At 43.0% G+C, this 26464-nt stretch overlaps 1 protein-coding gene across 1 annotated transcript in view; it reads right to left on the bottom strand.

Moving 5' to 3' along the window:
- Window positions 1-488: 488 nt before the first annotated feature.
- Window positions 489-26464, bottom strand: part of LOC148442244 (uncharacterized) — a 65699-nt gene continuing 39723 nt past the window's right edge. Inside the window, exons 4-7 of the mRNA XM_088464129.1 lie at window positions 24374-24580; window positions 20906-20965; window positions 11212-11478; window positions 489-973 (exon numbers count right to left, since the gene is read on the bottom strand). Coding sequence (XP_088320255.1) covers window positions 797-973; window positions 11212-11478; window positions 20906-20965; window positions 24374-24580 — 711 coding nt within the window. The 3' untranslated portion in view covers window positions 489-796. The remainder of the gene's footprint in view (window positions 974-11211; window positions 11479-20905; window positions 20966-24373; window positions 24581-26464) is intronic.

Below are 26464 nucleotides of genomic sequence, written 5' to 3'. Positions count from 1 at the left end.
TTCACTGGCTGTCCTTCCTTGGGCCACTTTTGGTAGATACTACCACTGCATACCAACAACACTCCACAATACCTGCCGTTTTTGAGATGCTCTGACCCTGTCATCTCACCATCACAATTTGGCCCTTGTCAAAGTCAATCAGATCCTTGTACTTACCCACTATTCCTGCTTCCGACACATCAATATCAAGAACTGACTGTTTACTTGCTGCCTAATATATCCCACCCCTTGACAGATGGCATTATTTTAATGAGATAGTCAATGTTATTTATTATTTGTTTTAATGTTATGACTGATCGGTGTATATACTCCCCATTTCATTAGTTTTTATTTGTTTTCAATTACATGCCCCACCAGTTGAGTAGGAAAAATATAGTCAATGTTAAGGTCCTTTTTAGAATTGCCAAAACAGTATGGTATGATACACTAAGTTATTGTTAAAGACAAAATATTTTTGAAAACAGTTAAAAAAGTTTATTACAGTACTTTAGGGAAAACTATTCTTTAGAAAAGTTATTCTTAGTTTATTATGTACAAGTATTTCTTATGTGCAACATGGATGCAATCATAATTATAATCAATCAAGGCTTCTTGTTATTAGAGTCTGAATATCACATACATGAAAAAAATGATGCTGTATGAGATACATTAAACCCATATATTTATATTGCTGCATTGTTACTGACCATTTTAGTAAAAACGGGATGACAAGTTCGTGTCAAAGCGTATTTTGTTCCTTCATTCTGCAGTTACTTCTGAGTTTCAGCAGGAGACTTTTGTAATTCTAAATTTTTTACTAAATTTCAGAAGAGTTCTCATTGCCCAAAGAAAAATCTGTATAGATATCATCTATAAGACAAAATGAGACACTACTGGGCTCTATTCCTGGCTCCAATGACCCTTGTAAAATATAATGTGGAATTTCCACAGCACCAGAAGCTGTTCCTACTTGTAGTTCCGCATGGGACAAGCTCTGCAAATAATAGAAAAAAAAAAAAATAATTAAAAATAAATATATATATATATATACACGTGTATATATATATATATATATATATATATATATATAGATAGATAGATAGATATGTATAGAATATCATACTGTAAAGTGCTACTGAGTATGCTGGTGCTATATAAATACTGTACATATTAATAATGTTATTGTGAATCATTATTGCAATAAACTAATGACTGGGATCATGGACTGATGGAAGGAACCATGTAGTGTTACACAATTTTGCACACAATGCTTACCTATGAATGCAGACAATTACCAAAGAGGGACACATAAGACATACAAACAGATGCTTATATGACTGTGTTCCAGATAAATAAAGAGTTCAGAGCACACAGCAGACATAAGGTAGCATTAAATGCAGCTACTGAATCACAGTAGCAAACACCACAACACTTAAAACCTTATTATTACATTTAATCTTTGATTCTAGCTCAAAGAATTTATTTCTAAATCTTATTGCTTGAATTCTGTAATTCTCAGATTGGGGAACAATGTTCCAACCTTATGGTTTTATTTTGAGCGCCCAACTTAGACTCTACAGAAAGGGTTCTGGATAGTGAATCCCAAATGTTTACACTCCCACTCTGTACATGTAGCCTCTGACCACCAGTGACTTCTTGCACTAGGAGGAGGGGCAAAATGTGGCCGATCACCCAATGAATTGCATTAATACTTCGGTGATCAGTGCCTGTATGTGGGGGCGTGGTTTGGGTGGAGTGGGAGCTGCGAGTGCCGTCTGAGAGTGGGATAGACTTCGGCAGTGATGGATTCCTCTGCCTGTCCCACATCTTTCACTCTAAAGCAGGGGGTGGGTGGTTTCAAACTGAAAGTACCCACAACAGGCCGCCTTCTGCACTATGATGACCCTGGTCTCTGTTTCCATAGAGTGTACAGCTTTTCCTCTGCAGATGCTGTGTTGCCTGTGCTGAGCTCCTCTTACTCTGGGTGTTCAGGTACTATTTCTGCAATGCTGATCTTCCCCAGCCTCCTATAGTAATACATCACTGTACAGCTGTCTCCCTTTCCTCCTCCAGGCTAAAGTATGAGTATCATCATGCCCCCAGTATGTGTGTCACCATGCCCCCCCCAGCCCCCAGTGTGTGCATCACCATGTCCCCCCCAGGACCCATTATGTGTCACCATGCCCCCCAGTATGTGTGTCACTATGCCCCCCCAGGACCCAGTGTGTGTCTGTCACCATGCCACCCCCCGGGCACCAGTGTGTGTAACACCATGTGCCCCCAAGCCTTAGTGTGTATCACCATGTCCCCATTCCCTAAGCCCCAGTGTGTATGTCTATATATCCGTCCATCCCCAGTATGTATATCACCAGGCCCATCCAGCCACCAATATATGTATATATGTCACACCAGGCTCATGTGGTCTCTTATAATCCTTATGTGTGTCTGGCCTTTCTTTTTCCTCCTTTGTCTGTGTCTCCAATTACCACCATCACCCACCTTTCCCCTGTGCCCTTCGCAAACCACTGTTCCTCTTGCCCTCCACTTTCAACTGCCACCCCTTTTCTTCATCAACTTCTGCCCTCTTTACTCCTTACTTTCCTACTCATATGCTGGTGAAGGTAGCATATGCTGCTGGCAGCTGTTGAGAAGCGACACAGGGAAACCTTAGTATGGCAGGTAAGTACAATCTTTTTGTGTTTTAAATTCCATATCTGAGCAGTAGTGCACACAGGGGGTTTTTCTGAGAACCCAGAAACCCCCCAACAGAGGGGAGAGCAAGCAGCACCATGTTATAAAGCCCCACCCATAGGCAAACGCAGGTTTTTTTTTCCGTCTGCCTGGAAACCCCCCTCCCCAGACCACACCATGACCGCAATAGAAATAGTAATATAATAGAATGTTACTATCGCTGCATGTTCTTCTCAGTATCACAAATGAAATAATTAGCACCACCTGTGGCTCTTTTAACATGTATCAGCCAGTAATAAATTACCTGTGCACCAACTAGGAGATCTGGAAAACATGCACAGTTAGAGATGTACTGCTATAGAGCCCAATATGTACATACAGTATATGTCCAGGGCAGTGCTAGGTTCTTCTGCTGCTCCTCCAGGCTCCCGGACTTGCTCCAATAGTCTGGAATGGTGCCCACATCTAAATTAAATACATTCTGCTCAGGCAGGATGGCCTACTGCCGCATCTAATGGCTTACTGTGATCACTGGTCCTGTATATGCTGGAATTATTACACACAATACACTTTGTATGATGCTTATTAAAGCTGGTTAAGTACCAATTCTGCCCTCTCCATTGACAGGCCACACTCGCTCTAAAATTAAGCATTTGGAAACCCCCCTCTGGAAATCCTGCGTTTGCCACTGCCACCCCTCGCATCAAATTGCCACAATTTGCGAGTCACTGGGGAGGAGGCGGAGTCAGTATGATGCAATATAATCAGAAATGCATCATTTGGCTCTACCCTCTCCAAATTGACCCGCGAATCGTGGCATTTTGCCACAAGAGCGCGGGTCTTATTGACATAGCGTCTGGTCCCGTCTCCATCTCCAACCTGCAGTTGCTGCATGGTAAGTGTGTGCAATGTATGTGTGACATATATGTGTGTGTGTGCATATATGTGAGTGTATATTTGTGTATATATATATATACAGTCAGGTGCATAAATATTGGGACATTGACAGAATGTTCATATTTTGGCCTCTATTCACCACCAAAATGGCTTTGAAATGAAACAAACAAGATGTTCTTTAACTGCAGACTTTCAGATTTAATTTGAGGGTAATTACATCCAAATCAGGTGAACGGTGTAGGAATTACAACAGTTTCTATATGTGCCTCCCACTTTTTAAGGGGCCAAAAGTAATGGGACTATCAACTCAAAAGCTATTTCATGGACAGGTGTAGGCTATTCCCTCGTTATTTCATTATCAATTAAGCAGGTAAAAGGTCTGGAGTTGATTCTAGGTGTGACATTTGCATTTGGAATCAGTTGCTGTCGACTCCCAATATGAGATCCAAAGAGCTGTCACTATCAGTGAAGCAAGCCATCATTAGGCTGAAAAATCAAAACAAACCCATCAGAGAGATAGCAAAAACATTAGGTGTGGCCAAATCAACTGTTTGGAACATTCTTAAAAAGAAAGAACGCACCGGAGAACTCAGCAACACCAAAAGACCCGGAAGACCACGGAAAACAACTGTGGTGGATGACAGAAGAATTATTTCCCTGGTGAAGAAAAACCCCTTCACAACAGTTGGCCAAATCAAGAACACTCTCCAGGAGGTAGGTGTATAGAGGGTTCACCACAAGATGTAAACCATTGGTGAGCCACAAAAACAGGAAGACCAGATTAGAGTGCCAAATAATATCTAAAAAAGCTATTACAGTTCTGGAACAACATCCTATGGACAGATGAGACAAAGATCAACTTGTACCAGAGTGATGGGAAGAGAAGAGTATGGAGAAGGAAAGGAACTGCTCATGATCCAAAACATATCACCTCATCAGTGAAGCATGGTGGTGGTAGTGTCATGGCGTGGGCATGTATGGCTGCCAATGGAACTGGTTCCCTTGTATTTATTGATGATGTGACTGCTGACAAAAGCAGCAGAATGAATTCTGAAGTATTTCGGGCAATATTATATGCTCATATTCAGTCAAATACTTCAGAACTCATTGGACGGCGCTTCACAGTGCAGATGGACAATGATCCGAAGCATACTGCAAAAGCAACCAAACAGTTTTTTAATGCTAAAAAGTGGAATGTTATGCAATGGCCAAGTCAATCCCCTGACCTGAATCCGATTGAGCATGCATTTCACTTGATGAAGACAAAACTGAAGGGAAAATGCCCCAAGAACAAGCAGGAACTGAAGAAATTTGCAGTAGAGGCCTGGCAGAGCATCACCAGGGATGAAACCCAGCGTCTGATGATGTCTATGCGTTCCAGACTTCAGGCTGTAATTGCCTGCAAAGGATTTGCAACAAATTATTAAAAAGTGAAAGTTAGATTTAGGATTGTTTAGTTTGTCACATTACTTTTGGCCCCTTACAAAGTGGGAGGCACATATAGAAACCATTCACCTGATTTGGATGTCATTACCCTCAATTTAAATCTGAAAGTCTGCAGTTAAAGCACATCTTGTTTGTTTCATTTCAAAGCCATTGTGGTGGTGAACAGAGGCCAAAATATGAAAATTCTGTCAATGTCCCAATATTTATGCACCTGACTGTACATACTAGAAACCCCCCCTTAAATATCCTGCGTTTGCCCTGCTGAGCGACCGCTCTAAAGGTTTTGATTCAGATTTAGGGGCCAATGTAGCAAGCATTTTTAAAATTATGTAAAAACAGCAGTTGCTGTATCATTTTATTGATTGTTGTATGCAGAAGGCCAATTAGCACTGCAGAGCGCAGTCCCCATTATTATCAATGGGGATTATGGTCTGACGCCTATGTACCAAACTCCAAAAAACATAGCTTTTCGGAGTTTGGCCCTGCTGGCACCTAGGGGGGTGCCGCAAAAAAAAAATCAGAGACAGTAAGGGTGCCATGGACCAAGAAAGTTTGTGAGCCACTGGCTTAGGTTATTAGTTCCCATACCTTTTACCAGGCAATTAAAAACAACATCTGATGATTTTGCTGTCAAAAGGAAAATGTCTACAAAGTGCTAGCATCGAAAGAAGTCAGCAAGAAACAAATTCACAAGAGTTTTGGTGAGACAATGAGGAAACTATAATAAAACTAGTAAATAACCTAAAACTAATTTTATTATTTTTTTTGTCATGAAGACTATGGTTTATAGTTGGTTTTCATTCAAGTCCATCTCCACTGTGGCACACCCATATATTATATGCTAGCTGTTGTTTTTTTCTTTATATAGTATCTATATAAAATCACAAGTACTTTTAATTAATTTGACCTCTAGCTTCATTTTTTGGTGGCATTACTGCATTGCTATATAGCCATTCCAGCTTCAGAAACTAATTGATTATATCTGGGTAGACCTTACTATGTAGTAGAGATATGCGCTGACCCCCGTGTTTTGGTTTTGGATCTTGATTTATCTTTGTGTTTGAGTTTTGGTTTTGCAAAACCACCCTCATGTGTTTTGGTTTTGGATTTTTTTTTTAAATAATAAAAAACAGCTAAACTCATGTAATTTTTACAATCCAAAAATCGAAATTCGGATTTAAAATCTGAATTCCTATTAGCTGGAAGATCAGAACCACAACTCAGATTTATCTGGATCTCCTCAGGAGATTAGAACCTCGACTCGGATCTGTCCAGATTCACGAAATTCGGGTGGATTCCGATTTCTGGAAAACCGAATTGCACTACTCTGTAGTTCACCGAAGATCTGTATTGCCCATCTCTTTTGGGAGTGTAATATTATTTCCACTCTGTTCAACCACAGGTATCCTAACCTTATTAATTTCAAGCAACTGATTTGGAAAATGGTCAAAAATAAAGAACGTTAAAAGCGCTCAAGTAAAGGTGCAAGTAAAGTAAAAATATAGTGTTGTCCAATTGACATAAAATAGTCACTTGTTTATAGTTCAACTGTTGTACATCCTTATTTTCTTTAGAGTCAGCAACCTGGTTTCTCCACTTGGTTTTTCACACTAATACCCCTCAGCATCAAAAGGCCATATAAGACAAAAAGAGGGGAGAATACATAGTGTAAAACCATAAAACATTTATTCAAAACAACATTAATAAAAAATGGTCGCGTACCATCCAAAACCTTTACAGAAAGGCACATATAGGGGTAAATTATCTGCTCCCCCTATTTGAGCAATACCTTCCCACAGTCAGGGTAGATGGCAGCAACACAGGATACAGCACCAACGCGTTTCAACCCTAATAAGGTCTTTTTCAAGGTGTGTTTTGTTGAGAGAACTGACCAGGTTTTATACCCAAAGTGACTCCTCCCCTTCAATTAAGGTTTTTTTTTTTTTTATACATCTCAGGTGTGTTGTTTCTAGTATCTGTGTACATTCTTATCCCTAAAGATAGACAGACTGCATTTCCTTACTGTGTAGTCGTCTTACACTGCTGACGCTGCGCTCCAAAGTCTCGTGTGGAACGCAGCGGGTATATCTCAACTAGCGCTGCGTTCCAGAGCCCGCCGGGTCACGTGACCTGTGTCTCGTATGGAGCGCAGCGGATTTATCTCAATTAGCACTGCATTCCAAAGCCCCTCACGTCACGTGATCTGTGGCAATGCGTTACATTAGGACTTTTGGGGAATCCCTTTGTTGTAGCTTTCCCATATGTCCAATACGGGCCTATAAGATGAAATGATCCCGCTGCGTTCCACACAAGACTTTGGAACGCAGCGTCAGCAGTGTAAGAGATGCTGCGCTCCTGGTATCAGACCGATGTCATGTGGTTAATACCACATGACTATGATAACACAACTGACTGTGCGTTCCACGGCGTGGAACGCACCGCTTAAATCCGCGATCCGGAGCACTTTTGGATTTTGCAAAAACGAGGCGACTACACAGTAAGGAAATGCAGTCTGTCTATCTTTAGGGATAAGAATGTACACAGATACTAGAAACAACACACCTGAGATGTATAAAAAAAAACAAAAAAAACCAAAAAAAAAAACCTTAATTGAAGGGGAGGAGTCACTTTGGGTATAAAACCTGGTCAGTTCTCTTAACAAAACACACCTTGAAAAAGACCTTATTAGGGTTGAAACGCGTTGGTGCTGTATCCTGTGTTGCTGCCATCTTCCCTGACTGTGGGAAGGTATTGCTCAAATAGGGGGAGCAGATAATTTACCCCTATATGCCTAAAACTGTGCCTTTCTGTAAAGGTTTTGGATGGTACGCGACCATTTTTTATTAATGTTGTTTTGAATAAATGTTTTATGGTTTTACACTATGTATTCTCCCCTCTTTTTGTCTTATATGGCCTTTTGATGCTGAGGGGTATTAGTGTGAAAAACCAAGTGGAGAAACCAGGTTGCTGACTCTAAAGAAAATAAGGATGTACAACAGTTGAACTATAAACAAGTGACTATTTTATGTCAATTGGACAACACTATATTTTTACTTTGCTTGCACCTTTACTTGAGCGCTTTTAACGTTCTTTATTTTTGACCATACATACATCTGTGATTGGTGAATATCACGTTGTTATTAGCTGCCAGGTGCAGCGTGGAGCGCGAACATCTATTTCTCTGATTTGGAAAATATCTGCTGTATTGTACTGTAATAGTACAGTAATGGATACAATATGTAATACAGTACAGTATATATGCACAGCAATCATTTTTACTGTATTTATTATGAATAAAGAAAATAAACTTTGCTTTACTTTGCATAACTTGTTTGTTTTATTTTGCATATTTTTTTTTACTTTTAAAAATTAGTTTGTTTCATATTGTATAATTGTTTACTTTGCTTACAGTATGTTTTATTTTGCATAACTTTGCATAACTTTCTTTACTTCGCCTAACTTGTTTGTTTTATTTTGTATAACTTTCTTCACTTTATATAACTTGTTTGATATATTTGGCATAACTTTCTTTACTTTGCATATTTTTTTTTACTTTGTAAAACTTGTTTGAATTAGAATAACTGTTACATAGTGTCCCTTTACAGAACATAAAAATAAAAATACAGGACAATCGACACCAAAAATAATAAAGTTATAAATAAAGTTATAAATAAAAGACATTCTAGCCAACAAATCCTTCATAGTGTTATAGTGTTTCTGGGTCACAAGCGTCATCCTTAAAGTGATCAGGATCTGTAGAGGGCCCGCGTAAAGGAGATGATGGCAAGGAAATGGAAGGACTTGTAGGGGTAGGGGTACTGGGTGTAGAAGAAACCTGTTAGTGTAGTCTGCTTTGTAATTTTATTTTGTTCTTCAGCAGGAGGATAATTTTAAAGACAACACTTGACCGGGGGTTGAAGCGGTTGGCAAACCAATCCTCAAATAAATCTTGTGTCATCCATGCCTTGTTATTTGCATATAAATGGGCAGCATGTGGTTACTGACCTGCTTCAATGCATGTGGGTTCTCGGAGCGATAGATGAGCAAAGGCTTTAACTTAAACCCAGCAACATTTCCACCCAACAACAACATGACCCTGTCCTTAAAAGCCTTGAAACTCGGCGTTGTTTTAGCTTCTTTGTGTATGTAGGACCTTTTGGGCATTTTCTTAGAAAAATGTCCAGTTTCATCCACATTGAAGTATTGTTCTGGACGGTAGCTGCCTTTTTTTGATGATTTCATTAAATTGGTCAAGAAATCTTTCCACTGCTTCTATGTCAGCGCTTGCTGCCTCACCACTGATACTGTACAATCCGTCTGACACAGAGGGTTTCTGGACATTTTTTTATTCACGTATATATTTTCCATATTGCTTACATCCATGATGATTACAGCTCATTGGAATTTCCTTTAGCAGCTGATTATCATAACAGGCTTTTGCTATTTTTTAAGTGTATTTATATGTCCCACAATTTGTGGTGGTATTTGTATTATTATTCTTTTATTATCTTTCATGATTTGTGAATGTATATGTTTGTGATTTTATTTTTATTTTTCATACATGGCTAATTAAAATTGTATACATTGTAGCATATCTGCAGCATTATGAGTTTTTTTCCAGTAATTTTGTTCTATATTGTTTATATAACTTGTTATCTATTTCACCCCAGCTCTGAGTTTCTTCTGTTTTGGTTTTTGGTACTTTTTGGCTTGCAACCACTAAACAGCTGCTTAGTCCAGGGCTCGACAAATCCCGGGGGCCAGGTCGCCATGGTGACCAGATTTTGCTGCCTGGCGACCAGATTTTGCAGGGAGGGAGGTTTTACATATACGCTGGTTACACAGCCGAGTAGAGCGCCACCTGGAGGAGGGCGCCCTGACCCGGCCAAGGCCAGTGACATGTAAAGCGGCCTCCATGCAGACTGTGTCACAGCTGCCTGCACAGGCGCGCCACAGCGCTCAGGAGGGCGCCTGCCGACATTGCTGCAAGACCTGTCCCCCGCCGCCAGTACTCTACTACTGCTGTTGGAGCCAGCAGGTAAGTATGAGCAGGGGTGCCGAGAAGGGAGGCTGGGGGGAATGGCACCGCCCCCTCTCCCTCATAACTCACTGCAGCCCAGCACACGCTGCTGTGTCTAGTGTCTAGTGAGTGTTATATAGAGTGAGATGGATGAAGACTTTTACTCAAAAAGACATTTATGTTTAATAGCATATTGAATATGGGCTATTCAATTAAACAAGCTGTGAGCGTGAATATTACGGACCTGATTCTGAGTCAGACGCAGCCACAACCAAATTTACATCCACCTGTGGCAGCAGGGGCATTTCTAGAGAGGAGGGAGCCCGTGTGCAGTCTCCATCACGGGCCCCCTACTCGTCGTCTGGCAGGCCGGCAGCGCCAGGGCCGCACTAATTGATTCTGAGCACTAGAGTGTGCCCAGAGTCTATATTGCATGCGCAGGTCACCGGGAAAATGGCCATTCTCCCTGTACTGCGCATACGCAAATGATGGGAAAATGGACGCGATGGCCATTTTCCAGCTGTTTATTACAATGCAGACACCTGCTGTCTGCAGACACCCTACATGTGGGGCTTCGGAGAGGTAAGTATAATATGGGTGCAGGGTGAGTGGTGCGGGCCCACCATGGACCCAGGGGCCCGTGTGCCCCGCATACCCTGCACCCATTATAAATACTCCCCTGCGTGGCAGCCTGCAGACTAAGATATGCTAACTCAGCTCTCTGTCTATTTGCAGATTAGTTTTCTTTCATTGCACTGCTCACTGATTTTTTACGTTCATGCTTTAGACATCATCATTAGTATCAGGTCTCTATGGGGTACCAGCCCGATGCTTGGTGCAAAAGATTCTTTTGAAACAGTCATCCCAACTGCGTCCAAACACAGAAATCAAGCACAGAAGTTGGGCTACTTTCCCACGACACCCCCATCCGACACAGCCGCTCTGTGCATCTTAATACTCACTGCCCAGTTGCTGCCCAGACACCCCTACTTGACAATGACATTAGTCTCCATTTGCTCGAGATCCACCACAAACACAACTGCTTGCTACTTTGGAATCAGACCCCAAGTCTGACATGAGCGTGCCTATGGGGTGACACATTGTTCATCCACCTAGAGAAATATTATTTAGATGTATTATTTTAGTCAGAGCATATGCGCATGTATGATTGTACTTACAACGGGAGGTGTTGGATTTGTTGCCAATTCTGGGGTCACAATTTCAACTTCTGCCAAATTAGATGACAGGGATTTATCATTTGTAGATAAACTCTTTTGCCCATAACTTCTATTGTTGTCACCAAGCCTTTGATGTACGGGATACTGCTCAGCATTTCTGATGTCTTCATCTATTTGATCCTGGCCAACTTCTAGACCTCCTTCTTCGCCCTCACATCTGTAATCTTCGATAACACAAGGTAGCCCCTTGTTTTCAGGTATGAAGTCCTGAAAAACATTGATTTATGTGGATTTCTGAAAATATGTTAATACAATGTTATTTTTACAAAAGAAAGGGTGCCATAATTAATTATATTTCTCAACTATCATCCTCAGAATTTGGGATGCTGATTTAGGGAACTGTCATCCCCACATAAAACTATATTATCATTATAAAAAAAAATAAAATAAGCTACATTCTAAATTTGTGTTTACGTATAAGGAAAATGTATTATAATGGTTAGGTAGGAGTAAGCATCTTTGGGCCTGATTCAGAGCCGTTCGCTATTTGCGGTCGTTCGTTCAAAAACAAGGGGTGGCTATTCAAATGATCAGTTCGCAAATTGCAGTCTGTTCACACCTCTAAGTCTGAATGAGCGAGCAAAACATACGCTCGTTTATTTGTTAAAAACGCCCCCTGGCCGCACGCACCATACGTCATGTCCGCTATTTATTAGATTAATCGAGTACATCGACCAGCGTATGAACTGCTCGCTATTCTTGTGGTTGGTTTTTGCTACCACAATCTTGCGAGCAGTTCTGGCTATAAAATAACCCAGTGACGTGGTCAATGACGCTGCTGTATTAATTATGCACACCCATAAAACGCCCGTTTTGACCTTTAAGCACGCCTGCGTTCGGATCTCCACTCCCCATTTTCAAGCACCTTCCCCTGTTACCACCCACATACGCCTCATTCTGTCACTCAAAATAGCAGGCATTCGCTATATTGCGAGCACATGAATTTCGGCCGCACTGACTGGTTCGCGCATGCGTATAATGATCCGTACGCATGCGCAGATGTGCGAACATCGCTCGGAACGAGCGTACTGCCGCTAGCGAGTGGCTCTGAATGAGGGCCTTTGTCTTTAAATATGTAGACTGACTATAGAATCTGTTTCCTGTTACTTTGCATCCAGTGTTTCTGGCATTTATCACTTTCAATGTATTATTATTTGATGGCATACCTACTTGTATTTATATGTGTGATAGGCCTGAATGCAGTATCACTGTGTTAGCTCTGCTACACCAGCCTATGCAAGAGATATGAGTTTCACTACTTAATGTCTTGGGGAAAGGATCTACTCCTGAAAAGGGTCAAGACAAAGGCCCTCATTCAGAGGCGCTCGCAAAATGCGAGCGGTCGCTCTGAATGAGGGCTGCCGCTTGGGTTTTGAAGTGCTGCCTCCTGGTCGCTAGCTAAGATGTGGGTTACCACCCACAGCTTTAGCGACCGACCAGGTTGATGGTCGCGATGGTCAAGACCATCATGACCATCGGAGCTTGCGACAAGACCCTAAGGTTGGGTCTTGGCAACCGCAAGCCCCAGGTAGCTTCCTGCTCTGTTCGAGCAGGTAGCTCCCCACTGACATTACTGCTGATGTCAGTGCGGCCGCCCACAAAACGTCAGGCGTTCCTTAAGGAACGCCTCCATTTGTGAAACCACCCCCCCGCCACGCCTACAAAATGGGGCGAGCTGTCAATCAACATCGACAGCCACCCTTTTTGTAGTGAGCTCCGGAGAAAGAGAATTTCTCTCTCGCTCCGGGGCTTGCACATGCGCAGTGCGGCCGCTGCACTTGCGCAGGGCCTAAACATTGCCTCGCTTGTGAGTGCTCAGCGCTTGCGAGCGGGTCTGAATGAGGTCCAATATTTTACCATAAAAATAAACCAATGTTTTTAATGTGTGTTTTAGTTATGTTCTCTATGAGGTTTATATGTTCTCTCTATGTGGTTTGGTCTAACCAGTTATCACCAGATAGTAAATGATGCTGTTTGGGTCTATAAACCACATTCGATTTGTGTTGATTTGCAATCCAAATTGCACCTTAACCCAGAGGGTCCCATACGCAGTGCTCAAGGCTCCCCAACAGTTCAGCTTTTAGAGATATCCATGGTTGAGCACAGGTGGTTAAATCAAATTGACTGAGGTGTTAATAAAGTAACCTGTGCTCAAGGATATCTCTAAAACCTGCACTGTTGGGGAACCTTGGGGACTGCGTTTGGGAACCTCTGCCTTAGCCTTTTTAGCAGAAAAATTACTTTGTGTCACTGTGTTCTTGTTTTTACTATGCTTATAGACAAGTTGTCTTCTAGGCAGGTTTGACCAAGTGGCACTAAAGACTGGAATGTTTTGCATTTAATAATAGTACTGCTTTCAATTTTGAGGTCAAACCCACGGCTTTGTAAATATACCACAATAAGACTTTCACATGTGGTACCCCCATAGTTATGGGGTTACCCCTTTAACTAGTTAGGGGATATAGTTACCCTGCAAGCCCCTGTCAGTTTTTTTTTATTATAAGTTCCTATAGCACAAGTGGCTCCATAGGATAGTACAGTGAACTTTGACTGCCCCTGCTCTCCCTGAACCCCAATGAGCATGTGCAATATTGTGATCGGGTCACTTACTCTGCATAGACTGCTAGCCGTTACAGCTGGAGAACTACAAGTACCAGCTTAACCTGCATGTGCAATATTGAGCTTGGGCCATTTACTCTGCATAGACTGTTAGCCATTACAGCTGGAGAACCACAAGTACCAGCTTAACCTGCTTGTGCAATATTGTGCTTGGGCCATTTACTCTACATAGATTATTAGCCGTTACAGCTGGAGAACTACAAATACCAGCTTAACTTGCATGTGCTTTATTGAGCTTGGGCCATTTACTCTGCATGAACTGTTAGCCATTACAGCTGGAGAACTACAAGTACCAGCCTAACTTACATGTGCTTTATTGAGCTTGGGCAAATTACTCTGCATGAACTGTTAGCCATTACAGCTGGAGAACTACAAGTACAAGCTTGGCCTGCATGTGTTTTCCCCACGGTTTCTCAGCACAAGTTGAAGCATTAGCACAGACTGTTCATCAAAGCGATAGCCTGCTGGCGCACTACTGATTCAAGCTCGGCCTGCGTGTGTTTTTCCCACGTTTTCCCTGCAAAAGTTTAAGCATTAGCACAGACTGTATATTAAAGCAATAGCCTGCTGGTGCACTATTGATACAAGCTTGGCCTGCATGTGTTTTTCCCATGTTTTCTCAGCAGAAGTTGAAGAATTAGTACAGACTGTATATTAAAGCTATAACCTGCTGGTGCACTACTGATATAAGCTCGACCCGCAGGTTTCATGTTCTGTTCTCTCATTTGCTTTTAGTGAAAGTAAAAGTTCTGCAGAAATCGTGTTTTCTTTTGTTTACACTTACTTGCCAGCTGGGGTCACCGGCAGAGGACGGAGAGGTAATAAATAAATACCTTGACATTGAAAAGTGTAATTTATTTTATTCAATCTGTGAATGGTAAACATTTCCTGTGTCCATTGTTATTCTTTGATTGGAAGCAATAAAATTGCATTGCACCTTCCCTCCTGACTGGTCATTGTGTCTGCAAAAGGGGAATACAGGCTTGCCTCTTTGTCACGGTGTGTCCTATCTTAGCACGGGGAAATCGGCCACCGAAGCATTCCAAACACACCTGAACCTGGTGCTAGTGGTGCAGCACTGTACAAACTTTCAGAGCACCACACACATACAAACTACCACAAACAAGCTCCTTAACATATACAAGCCATTTTTTAATGTTAATTTACCTCAATGGGCCAAATATACACTTTTTGGAGGCAATAAATGAATTTATATTTCATACCTAAAGAGGTATAACTTGGGTAGAAAGCAGGAATGAGGGATTGTGTTTAAAAACTGATCATCTCTTAAATATAGGGACAGTTGTGTATTACTGTATGTTTAAACGTGTCAGAGTTGACTGACTCATCAATGCCCAGTCCAAACCCCTGAACGTAGAAACATGTCATTCAGTGAGTATAATCTTTCCATGATGTAGACCCCCACTAAGCAGAGATTTTTTCGAAATTCGACTCCTAAGGGGGTAAAAAGGGCTCAAATGTTTCCTCCCCCTGTGCAATGTCCTCCTAACTGACTCATAAACGCTCTGCCCAAACCTCTTGACCTACAAACATGAAATTTGGGGAGTATATTCCTTCTATGACATAAGCACCCACTAACAATGATTTTTCAAAATTCGACCCCTTAAGGGGGTGAGAAGTGGTAAAATGTTTCCTCTCGACCGAGGTGATTGGGTGACAAAGCAACATGTCCCAAGTGCTGTGGGACTGTAAACTCATTTTCTGGGGCAAGTGGTAGTTTCAGAGGTGGGGCTGCAGCACAGTCCAATATTCAAATAGGGGAGCCACTCAAACTGCCAGTGATGTTTGGTAGCAGTTGGAGTGACAGTTGGTGTGGCTCCCCTATTTGAATACTGGACTGTGCTGCAGCCTCACCTCTGGAGTCGCCACTGCTAAGGACTTTTTTAATTTGGGTACTTCACTTGCTTTGTATTTGAATTTTTCATTTTCTCGAACATGGCAACTGAGTATTTGAATGTTAAAGGGAAAATGGTGCCTCACACCATTGTCCCCAACACAGATGCATGAACTAATTGTGAGGCATGTGGTGGCCAACTGGGACGAGTTCTCCATCATGTCCCACGACAACAAGGGGGGCAACTACACCAATTCCACTGAGTATCTTCTTGACATGTCCCAACCCTTTGCTTATGGTGGTTTATGTGAGCTGGTGGCGGCTGGGCAACTGTTCCAAGTTTGTCTTCGAGGTTTACCACACTTAGGGCCTGATTCAGAGATGTACGTTCATCCAATGATGAACATACATCTCTGATTGTAAGGGGTCTGTGTTTGCACAAAGCCCGTTCTGCGCATATGCAGAACTGGTCCCGTGAACTTCCCAAACCACAACATGATTGACATGCTGCGGCATTTGGGTGGCAGAGCAGGGGTGTGCCTGGTCACTGTTACCCGGAAACAGGGGCATGTTGCAATATTTTAATCCTCCCAATAATTAAGTTATGGGTGGAACTGACCTTAACCTCCCCCCAGTGGTGCTTAAGCATAATCCCCCTTCCCCTAGCCTAACCGTAAGCCTTCCCAGGGTGTCCCTAACCCTAATTTCCCCTGGGGGTCCCTAAACCTAACCCGCCCCACCCCACGGCTATGAGCTAAGACACCCGGCTTTCCTTCACTCAGGATGATGGCCACCAGGATTTCGGCGTGGGACTACAGATAGGTGTTGGGATTTCAACGCCTATATTTAGTCCCAGGTCGGGCTTCCACTGTCGGGATTCCGATGGCCAGCATCCCAGTTGCCGGTAACCTGACTACATCCCTTTCTTCCTTCCAGTGAGAAAGCATCCATCTTCTCAAAAATAGGTATGCTGTCTCTGATCCTTGGTGCCTACTCAACCCTGCTGACAGGTCTTACACTTTTCACTTGCAAGTACATCACATTATCTAGAATTGATAACTTGTTGCTCGCTAACACCGTATTCCCTTGGCTTTTTGATGAGAGGTTACACAATATCCTTGTCTCTGACCATGCCCCTATGTCTGTGACACTTGCTTAGACACCCCTAACTCATGTTCAGGTTTTTAGCAGTTTCCTTTATACCTCTCCCAATCCAATGATTTCTTGACCTCTCATTGGCTTGACAATCGGGCTCATTGGATTGATGCTATTCTTTTCTGGGAGCCTGCTAAGGCTGTGATGAGGGGCCATGTACCTTTCTACCAGACCAAGTGTCAGAGAGAATATAAGGGAAAATATTTTCCATTCATACTGCCATGTTTTCTGCATTCTGCATAATATGTTGCTTCTCCTACTGATACCAATTTACACACATATAATTCTGCTAGACAACTCCTGGAAAGTTTTCTTCTTTCTGAGGCCCAATAAACGATAAAGTACTCTAAAAATCAATTCTATTGATGGGGTAATAAAGCAGGCAATATTTTGGCCTCTCTGTCCTAGATTAAATCTCCGAGTAGACTGATTCTGGCCATTTGCAAACCCTCCTCACATGTTAAACTCACAAAAAAACTCAAGATATTGCAGCAGAATTTCTATGGTTCTATGCATGCTTGTATGCAGTCCTCCCTGATTCCCCCTAATTGCACTCCCAAATGCTGTCTGCAGTGACATTGCCCAAACTCACTTTGGAATGAAGATACAGTATGTTGAATTCGGACAACTCTGGGGGTGATTCAGAGGTGGAAAGAATTGCAGAGCTGCCCGCAAGCAGCTTTGCAATTCTGTCCTTGTAAATATGCAAATGTAGCATGACACCCCTGCTGCATTAGCGATCCCAACACTGCGACCGAGGTCACAGGCTGGGATAACCATCGGTCGCGATGGTGGATGGCGCAGGACCCCTGGCCAGCTGAGTAAGCCTCAGCTTATGCAGACTGGCCGGCTTGCGAGGCCAGGAAACTGCGTACATGCACTTGCCACTCCCGGGAAACAGGGCCAACACGCCCCCGTTTCTGAAAAAGCCAGCCGTCCTTGCCCCGCACCTCCCCTTAAATGCCTCTGCCTATCACTCAGGCAGAGACATAGCAGGGATTGCGTGCAATAATCGTGAATCTGCGTTTAGCATTGCACTTATGTGCAATGCTGAATTAGCCCCTCTAAACACAAGATTCAGGTAGTCATTTTTTCCCTTCATAAAAATAAAACCCCTGGACCCGATGGCTTCATTGCTGAATTTTAGACGATTTTGAATCCTAATATTACATCTTTTCTTACTACCCTATTTAAAAAACTACATGTTGATACTCCTTGCTATCTCACTTTTAACTTTTATTTGATTTTTCTTAAACCCAACAAGAATCTGAACTGGTTTCATCATGTAGACCTAGAACTTTCCTTAACCAAGATTATAAAATTATGGCCAAGATATTTATAAAAAGACTTTAGTCGATTCTTCCCTCCCTTCTCACTCCTAACCAATTTGGTTTTACCCACGGCAGACATTCAGTTCATGGCGTGCGCTTGGCTATTGCCGGTTCCCCACCGGACCCTCCCCAGTAATGTTTCTCAGTTTGGCCACTGAGAAAGCTTTTGATTCCATCTCGTGGTCCCATCTCCATGTAATTTTTTCTGAACCTTATCCAATTTTTGAATACCACTATTCCCTCCACTTTTGTTATTAATGTATCAGTAGGTGGTTCTGTTATGTCCAGGAGCACTTGTCAAGGATGCCCTCTCACCCATTTACTATTTAATTTGGTGCTAGTTACCCTACTTCCCATTTTTTAATCTCTCTCTACATTTCAGGGTATTACCTTAGGTACTGTTACTACTACAGTTACTGCCTTTGCCGATGATCTTTTTTGTATATCCTTAATCCTTCCTGCTCCCTTCCTCATATATTTCATATGTTCTCTGAATATACCAGAGTCTCTGGCCTCTCTAGCAAACAAGCAAAATCACTAGCCTTATCTCTAGGTTCCACTGTTAAACCTTGGTGGAGCACTTCCTTCTCACTAACCTGTATGTCAAAATCTCTCCCATATATAGGCATCCACCTCCCCAAATGTTTACTCTAAGTTACAGCCTGGGATCACCATCAGAACAATCACGACCATTGGTAAGGTAAAAAGTTGCACGAAAAGACGCTCGGCGCTAACGAGTCACACGGAGCTCCGGTGTTATGTATAGCGCACAGAGGACAGATGTATTTGGACACATCTGTATGTTATCTACTCCACTTACCACTGGTAAGGCTATCTCTATGCACTACAAACATCTCACCATTGAGCTTAGTCATGCCACCTTCAAACCTGGACTTTCCTGCTGGTTGAAAGTACAGTATTCCCTCATTTCTCCCTCGACCAAATACTCAAGGCACTTTCTTACTCCTGCTTTATAATCACTGCTAACACTTATAGGGAGATGTTCCTGTATATTTTTCATAGAGGCTACCCAGGGTCGAAACTAGTGCTTTTGGCACCTGGGGCATGACAGCAATTTGGTGCCCCCCTCTCCCACGTAGCAGCCTGTGTTTGTGCTACCCCTCCCCACACACACAAACACCACCAACCTCAACCCTTGCAAACACATATCCCCCCCCCTGCATGTGCTAATATATGTAACACCAAATATAAGATACTGAATATTAGGCAGCGGCCTGCTCTGCTTAATGGATAACTGGCCCAGGAGAGAGGGAGAAAGGGAGAGAAAAGGAGAGAGAGGGAGATTAAATATAGTAAAATCCACTTACCACAAAACTGACTTGTCACTGATGATGCAGCTACCAGACTGTGTGTAGTGGTTGTCTTTCCAGTTCTTGCTGATTTGACTGTGCTGCTGTGACTGCCTTAGGGTTGGGAAGGGTGTATGCTGTCAGTGGAGCAGACGGTAGTGGTGCTGCTGCTGCAGCTTGCTTCCTGGGCTTGTAGCCAGGTCATGTTGCAAGCTTACTCTTGCCTCCTCCTGCTCCTCTTATGTAGCGGCAGGGAGGGAGGTGGGCAGAAGGGCCGGCACGAATGCAGCGTTACGTGCAATGTCTAATGACGCTGAAGCTGTGTCATGGATATTCAATACTATGGCACATGTGCAGCGCGCAGGAGGTGACAGGTCAGCGGGGGAGTTACCCTGGCCAGGCAGCTTTATGTGGCATGGTGTGGACCGGCTGGATGGCGCGTTGTGTATGCAAAATAAATGTAGGCACGCCCACCTTACCTTACACACATCCGTAATACTTAGCAAGACTGCAATACATTCGGTAATATCAAGTACCATTGCAGCCTCACGCAAACTTGCACAAGGTCTGACCTTGCTCAGGAATTGCTAACCTTGTTGCACGCTGTGAGTACACAAGCTGCGTATGGCATCGCAGTGGATAATTTATGCACTCTCCTGCAACGGCGTTCAAATGCACTGGCACACCTGCGTTTAGCTGACCACCCCACGTCACCACCCCCAGAACGCAACAATTGGCTGATTGCGTGCATAATTGCAGTTGCGATCCTTGCTGAATCAGGCCCCAAACTGCTAAATATTAGAACAATACTTTAAAACAGGTGATTAAAATATTAGGGGCACATTTCCTAAAAATAATAATAATCATCATCATAACAAACATAAATAATAATAATCACAAACATAAATAATAATAATCACAAAATATGCCATAGAACATAAAATATATGTCCGCTGAAACATCATTTTTGCCTGCACTGAAGAAATATACAGCATAGTAATTTGTAGAGTAGAATATAACCTACTCACCAAGAAGTTTGATTAGAACGTCTAAACTATGGTACTGTATCATTTACTGTCTACATTACTCTTGTGATCTGACTTTGCCATTAGGTAATAAGTAACTTTAACTGTTGTAAATTGGTTGCAGGTTACACAGTTGACACAGTTTGTGAGATACAGTAGTGGAAAGAAAGCAGTATTTTTTTTTTTTTAAAGAATACTGGAAACAATGCATAGCATGGAACTAATGTATCAGGGAGAAAAGGTCCTGCAACCCAAAATCTACCCTTCATGTCCTGAATAGTAGCATGTCATTTTGTTTCACTACATACTGTAGACACTACAAAAAATGTCAAGTCTTACCTCAAAGCAGTTTAACATTAGTTCCACGATTCCACAAAGAATAAACAATAGAATGGAAACCTAGGACAAAGTTGTAAAAGTTTAATATTTTCTACAAATAAAATAAAATTATATATCTATATCTATACACACGAGAGGTGATAGGCTACATTTAATAAACAGGCATCTCCCAAAGAGGTAGGAGCATACTCCCCTTCCTCTCTGAGATGTCCAGGAGGAGAGCGGTCCAGGTGGGCGGGATGGGGGCAGGTTCTCACAATTTACATCATTACGCACCCGCTGCTATAATGTCTTGCCTTGATTCCCAGTTTTGCAACATCGGGGCCTGGGCTGAGAGGATGCGATTCATTACAAATCACGTCATCATGCTCCTTGCCCCTACTACTTCGCCTAAGAAGTGGTTGCAGTGGTGGAGACATACCCACTTTTCCAGGAGCTGGTAGGCTCTCACCAAATTTGGGAGTCGTCTGGCAGAGAGTGTGCAAGTATGGATGGAGTATGTTTTCCTCCTAAATTGTTAAGGTTTTTTTTTTTTGCAATTATTTGTTTGTGTTGTACACAGGGGGAAATTTTTCTTTTTTATAACTTGCTACAGAAACAGGAAGAAATCAGTGAAATAATTTAAGAAATGAATGACATAAGCATCTACATACTTTTCTAGAGTATGGACCTACCATTAATTACCGCCACTTTTTTTGTATAGAAAAGGTTGCTCAGTGTGTCAAGGTGATATACATGAGTTTTGGTTTGCTAAAGTGAGATGACATGCAATTAAAGAGATTAATTGTGCACCTTTGTGTCAAGGGAATGAATAGTGAAGTTGGCAATATATAGTGTATTTAGAGTGTAAATAATAGAAAATCTTAAACAGACAAAGTGTTTTATTTGACAAGTTAAAAACCAGAAATGGATTTACAATCTGCCGAAAGAACAAAAAGGGGAACATGTATAAACTGTTCCCCATCGACCAATGGGTACAGGTTAATCCAGACAACCTCACGTTACTGCAACGTATTTCAAAGACGCAAAATTTTTCATCTGGCTGTCACAACGCATGTCAATGCAAGGAGCCAAACAAAGATTTAAAAATATGCAAATCAATTAAGTAATTAGAGCAATGAGATCAATTAATGCAAGCATCAAATGCATTAAAATGTGCATATAGGGCCTGATGCAGACCCGCTCGCAAGCGCTATGCACTCGCAAGTGCTATGCGCTCGCAAGCGGGTCGATTGCCGGGCACTCCGTGTGTGCGAGCCCCGGAGCCAGCGAGAAATCGCGTGCTCCGGGGCTCGCAACAAAACGGGGCGGCTGTCGATGTTGATTGACAGCTCGCCCCGTTTTGTAGGCATGGAGGGGGGGTGGCTGGGCAAACAGAAGCGTTCCCGAAGGAACGCCTGCCGTTTGAGGGCCGCCCTACTGACATCACTCGTGATGATGTCAGTAGTTGAGCTTCCTGCTCTATTAGAGCAGGAAGCTCACTGGGGCTTGCGGGAACGAGACCCTACCACAGCTTAGCGAGCGGCCAGGAGGCCGGCTCCTAAAAAAAAAAAACGCCCTGATTCAGAGCGAGCGCTCTGAAAGAGTGTCCGGCTCTGAATCAGGGCCATAGTGCCAAACAAAAACAGAGTATATGTCAAATTGACAAGTTAATAAAAATAAAATATGCTGGTTGGTGGGAGCCTACTTTGCCCTTTAAATCATCAGATTGTAAATGCATTAAAGATTTTTACCTTGTTATGTTATAAACCACTTTATCATTTTGCGCTTTTATATTACTTGTATTGCCCTCCAAATGTATTATTTATATAATGGTGCAATTAGGGTTGAACGGTCATCTGATTAACCCCTTCACTGCTGAGGATTTTCTCACCCTTGTGGTAAAGGTAATTTTTTTTAAAAAAGTGTAACTTATTTTTTTATGCAGTACCCACACAAATTATACGTTGTATTTTCAGTAAATAAGAGAAGACTTCACTCTTTCAAGACAGGGTGCCCTCATGTGTGTGCGGGATAATGTGGGGGATATAGGGCACAATGGCCCTCATTCAGACCCACTCGCGAGCGGCTGTCCGCTCGCAAGTGGGTCGATGGTCTGCACTGCGCACGACGGAGGGAGCTCCGTCGTGCGCATGCGCGAGACGCGACGAGCGAAGGACTTTCCTTCGCTCGGAATGTCTCATCAAAGGGGGCGTGCTGTCGATGCTGACTGACAGCACGCCCCCTTTGGTGGGCGTGCCGGGGCCGTGCCTGCCAGACGGAGGCGTTCCCAAGGGAACGCCTACCGTCTGAAGCCGGCCCCACTGACATCACTAGTGATGTCAGTGGGAATGATTTTGGCTCTGATAGAGCCAAAATCACTCCTGGCCTTGCGGTTGAAAAACTCAACCGCAGGCTTTTGCTCGCAGTTTCGATGGTCGCGATGGTCAAGACCATCGCGACCATCATCCTGCACGCTCGTATATGCTGTGGGTGGTGACCCCCAGCTATATGAGCGTCCAGGAGGACGCTCCATATTAATGGAGGTGGGCCCTGATTCAGAGCGAGTGCTCTGGTCAGAGCGTCCGGCTCTGAATCAGGGCCAATGTGCCCTTTCCTCATCTATGGAAAACTATTATTTTCTGTAGTGCTGGGAAATGTTGCCTGGTAATCACAGGTGATCACCAACCAATAGCTGCTAAGAGGGGCACATAATTTAAAAGAGGAGACTCCCCTCTTTCATATGTGGGTGACCCCTACATTTTGTAATTATAAGCATGATAGGGTACGTAGTGACCTCCCACCCATATACAGAGAACGTCTATTTTCCATAGCTAGTAGTGGGCCACATAATTTAAAAGTGGAAACTCTGTGCTTTTTATTATGTGTGACGACTCGATTACCTGTGTCATTATGGAGGGTCATAGGGCATGTGGTGTCCTCATCCCAATTTACAGAAAGTGTACATCTTCCATAGTATAGGGTAACATTGGTGCTCTCAAGTGATCACCAGGCAATACGTACTAAGGGGCCCCAACATTTACAAAAGGGGACTTACCTCTTTCTAAAATGAGTGTCTCTTAATTATTTGTAGCCAGGTTGGGGAGATCTTCCCCCTTGTCTGGTCTACATTAATTTTCTGTAGTGCAGGGAGTTTATGTCTGATGACCAGTGTGATCACCAGATATTAGCTTCAATATGGGTAGATTGTTTGAAAGAGAGGAAAGCACTCCTTCAAATGAGGGTACTTTTCTAAGTGCTGGGGTTTGGGAATTAGAGGGACTTATAGGCCTTCTTCTCATTATTGTAACCCCCCTATTTTTTTTTAAGTGACATCATCGCTGGCGTCACTTCCCCATAGGACCCGGCAGCTGCAGGGTGTCACCACGGGTGGTTACTCACATGTGCAAGCCCTATTCCTGACCGCTATTGCATGCCCCTGAGGAGGCAGGACTTCAGAATTATTAAGACTGTGTTATAAAGTCCTACCATTGGCACATAAATATCCATGTCTTCAAATTTGAATTTCCAGTTCTGCTCATCATATTTCTTGAAATTAAGGGGAATAATTTGAATATGTCTTTCCAGTATGGCTGGGTCCCATTCCTCATCCTTCAGGAGTTTGAAAATCTCATTTAGTGCTTGCTTTGTAAAAAATACTTCAGCATCGAAATGGATTTCTTCATCATTACCTGGCTGGAAAAAAGCAAGAAAAGATATGGCCATATTATGTTATGTATTACAGATTCAAATGTTTTATTTTTAAAATTAACACTTTCACTGATTTTATTGTAAGATTTATATTTTATTACAGCTAATTTAGAGCTGCCATAGCTACAAACAAAGCACTAACTAACTACTAATACTGTTCTCAATGCTAGACAGACATGGAAGACACAGTTTTAGTGTGTACAGTAATTCATGTTCATTGTATGTTTCAATCAGCAATATTTTATAGTCATTTAAGCTGAGGTGAATCTCTCAGCTTAAATGCTAGAATGCCCACACAATTAGTACACCCTTGTTGGGATAATGGTGCTGGCATTCTCGTTTTGACATAGTCACTGTCTACACAGTGACTGTCAAAATAACATATGTATCCACTAATGTAGTAAACATCAATGTACATACCATTAAATGGGTTGAACTCCAAAATTTTTCAATGCTATCAATTGGTAAAGTCTGAATTAGTAGGTGATCGTGTCTGAGAAGGCAATGAAAGCACACCGAGTGGTCGTCATTAGCTAGCAATACCTGCTACTTCAATCTGTCTTAGAAGATGGAGCTAAATGATTAAATTGGATGTATCTCCTTTAAAACAATCTCAATATTATTGAATAGAATATTTTCAGTGCATACTGTGGTTTGTGGATGGTACTCAAGTGAATTCAGTATAGCTGGATCTGTAGTGCTCCATGAATGCTGGGAATCGGTATGATATCCCGGCGGCCGCATGGCCGGGAGTTCGAATCCCAGCAGCGGCAGCCTGACAAAACAGCAGCGCTGGAAATCCAGATCGTCCAAAGGTAAGTATCTACTAACCTAACCTAACCCCCCTAACCCTCCTTAGGGGTGCCTAACCCTAACCTCCCCACTGTGCCTAACCCTAACCCCCCCTTCCCCGCTGCCTAAACCTAAGTCCCCCGGGGGGGTGCCTAACCCTAACCCTCCCACCCCCTAGCCTAACCCTAACCCTCCCGAGGGGGGTGCCTAACCCCAACCTACCCCCCGGGAGCCCTAAACCTAACCCCCCCCCACGCGCTGGTCTCCCGGCGTCAGAAAAATGACAGGCGTCTAGATTTAGACGCCTGTCATTTAACCCTCACCGGCATAATGCAGTCGGGAAGCTGGCTGTCGGGCTTACGTCAGCCGGCTTCCCGATTGCATCCCGAATGCTGTTCTAAATATTCCTGTGTAAAAACCCAACCAAGGGGGTCGTGATTACAAGGGGGGAAGCGGCGGCTGGTCGGCGCATGCATTTTCTGAAAAATACAGTGATAAGGACGCGGAGGGGATTCGCAGGGACAGAGCTTTATTGCAAGCTCTGTCCTTGCAAGGGATTTTTAATAAATCCCTGTGATATTGCCTGAATTCGCAATGCGGATTGGGATGCAAAACCAGCCCAGGAAATTTCAGGAAGCAGCCCTAATTGAGGTGGGGTTAGTTGAGGGGGCGTGTTCTGTAGAGGGGGGTGAGATCAGGGCCATAACAGGGCACAGTTGCAGCCTGTGCCGGCCCCGCCCACTAAGTGTGCAACGTCATGACATTGTGCACATGTGCGCATGACATCCTGGCGTTGCGCGAAAAGGGGCGCAGCAGTCAAAATCCAAGCACCAGAATCCTGACGGTAAGTATTACAGTTAGGGGGAGAGTTAGGTTTAGGACTAGGGGTTAGGCACTAGTGGGAGGGTTAGGCTGCGGGAGGGAGGGTTAGGCTGTGGATGGGAGGGTTAGGGTTCTTACCTAATTGGGTCGGGATTCTGACTGTCGGGATGCTGCTTTTGGTATTGTGACCGCCAGGATCCCGTACCCAACATAATTGAAAGTAATTGTTGTTTTCTTATTGTATTTGTGAATGCT

Source organism: Taudactylus pleione, unplaced genomic scaffold (assembly GCF_031769625.1).
Source record: "Taudactylus pleione unplaced genomic scaffold, aTauple2 ptg001594l, whole genome shotgun sequence".
Classification (NCBI taxonomy): domain Eukaryota; kingdom Metazoa; phylum Chordata; class Amphibia; order Anura; family Myobatrachidae; genus Taudactylus; species Taudactylus pleione.
Note: the sequence above shows the minus strand (reverse complement) of the source record. Positions and strands in the feature narration are given on the sequence as shown.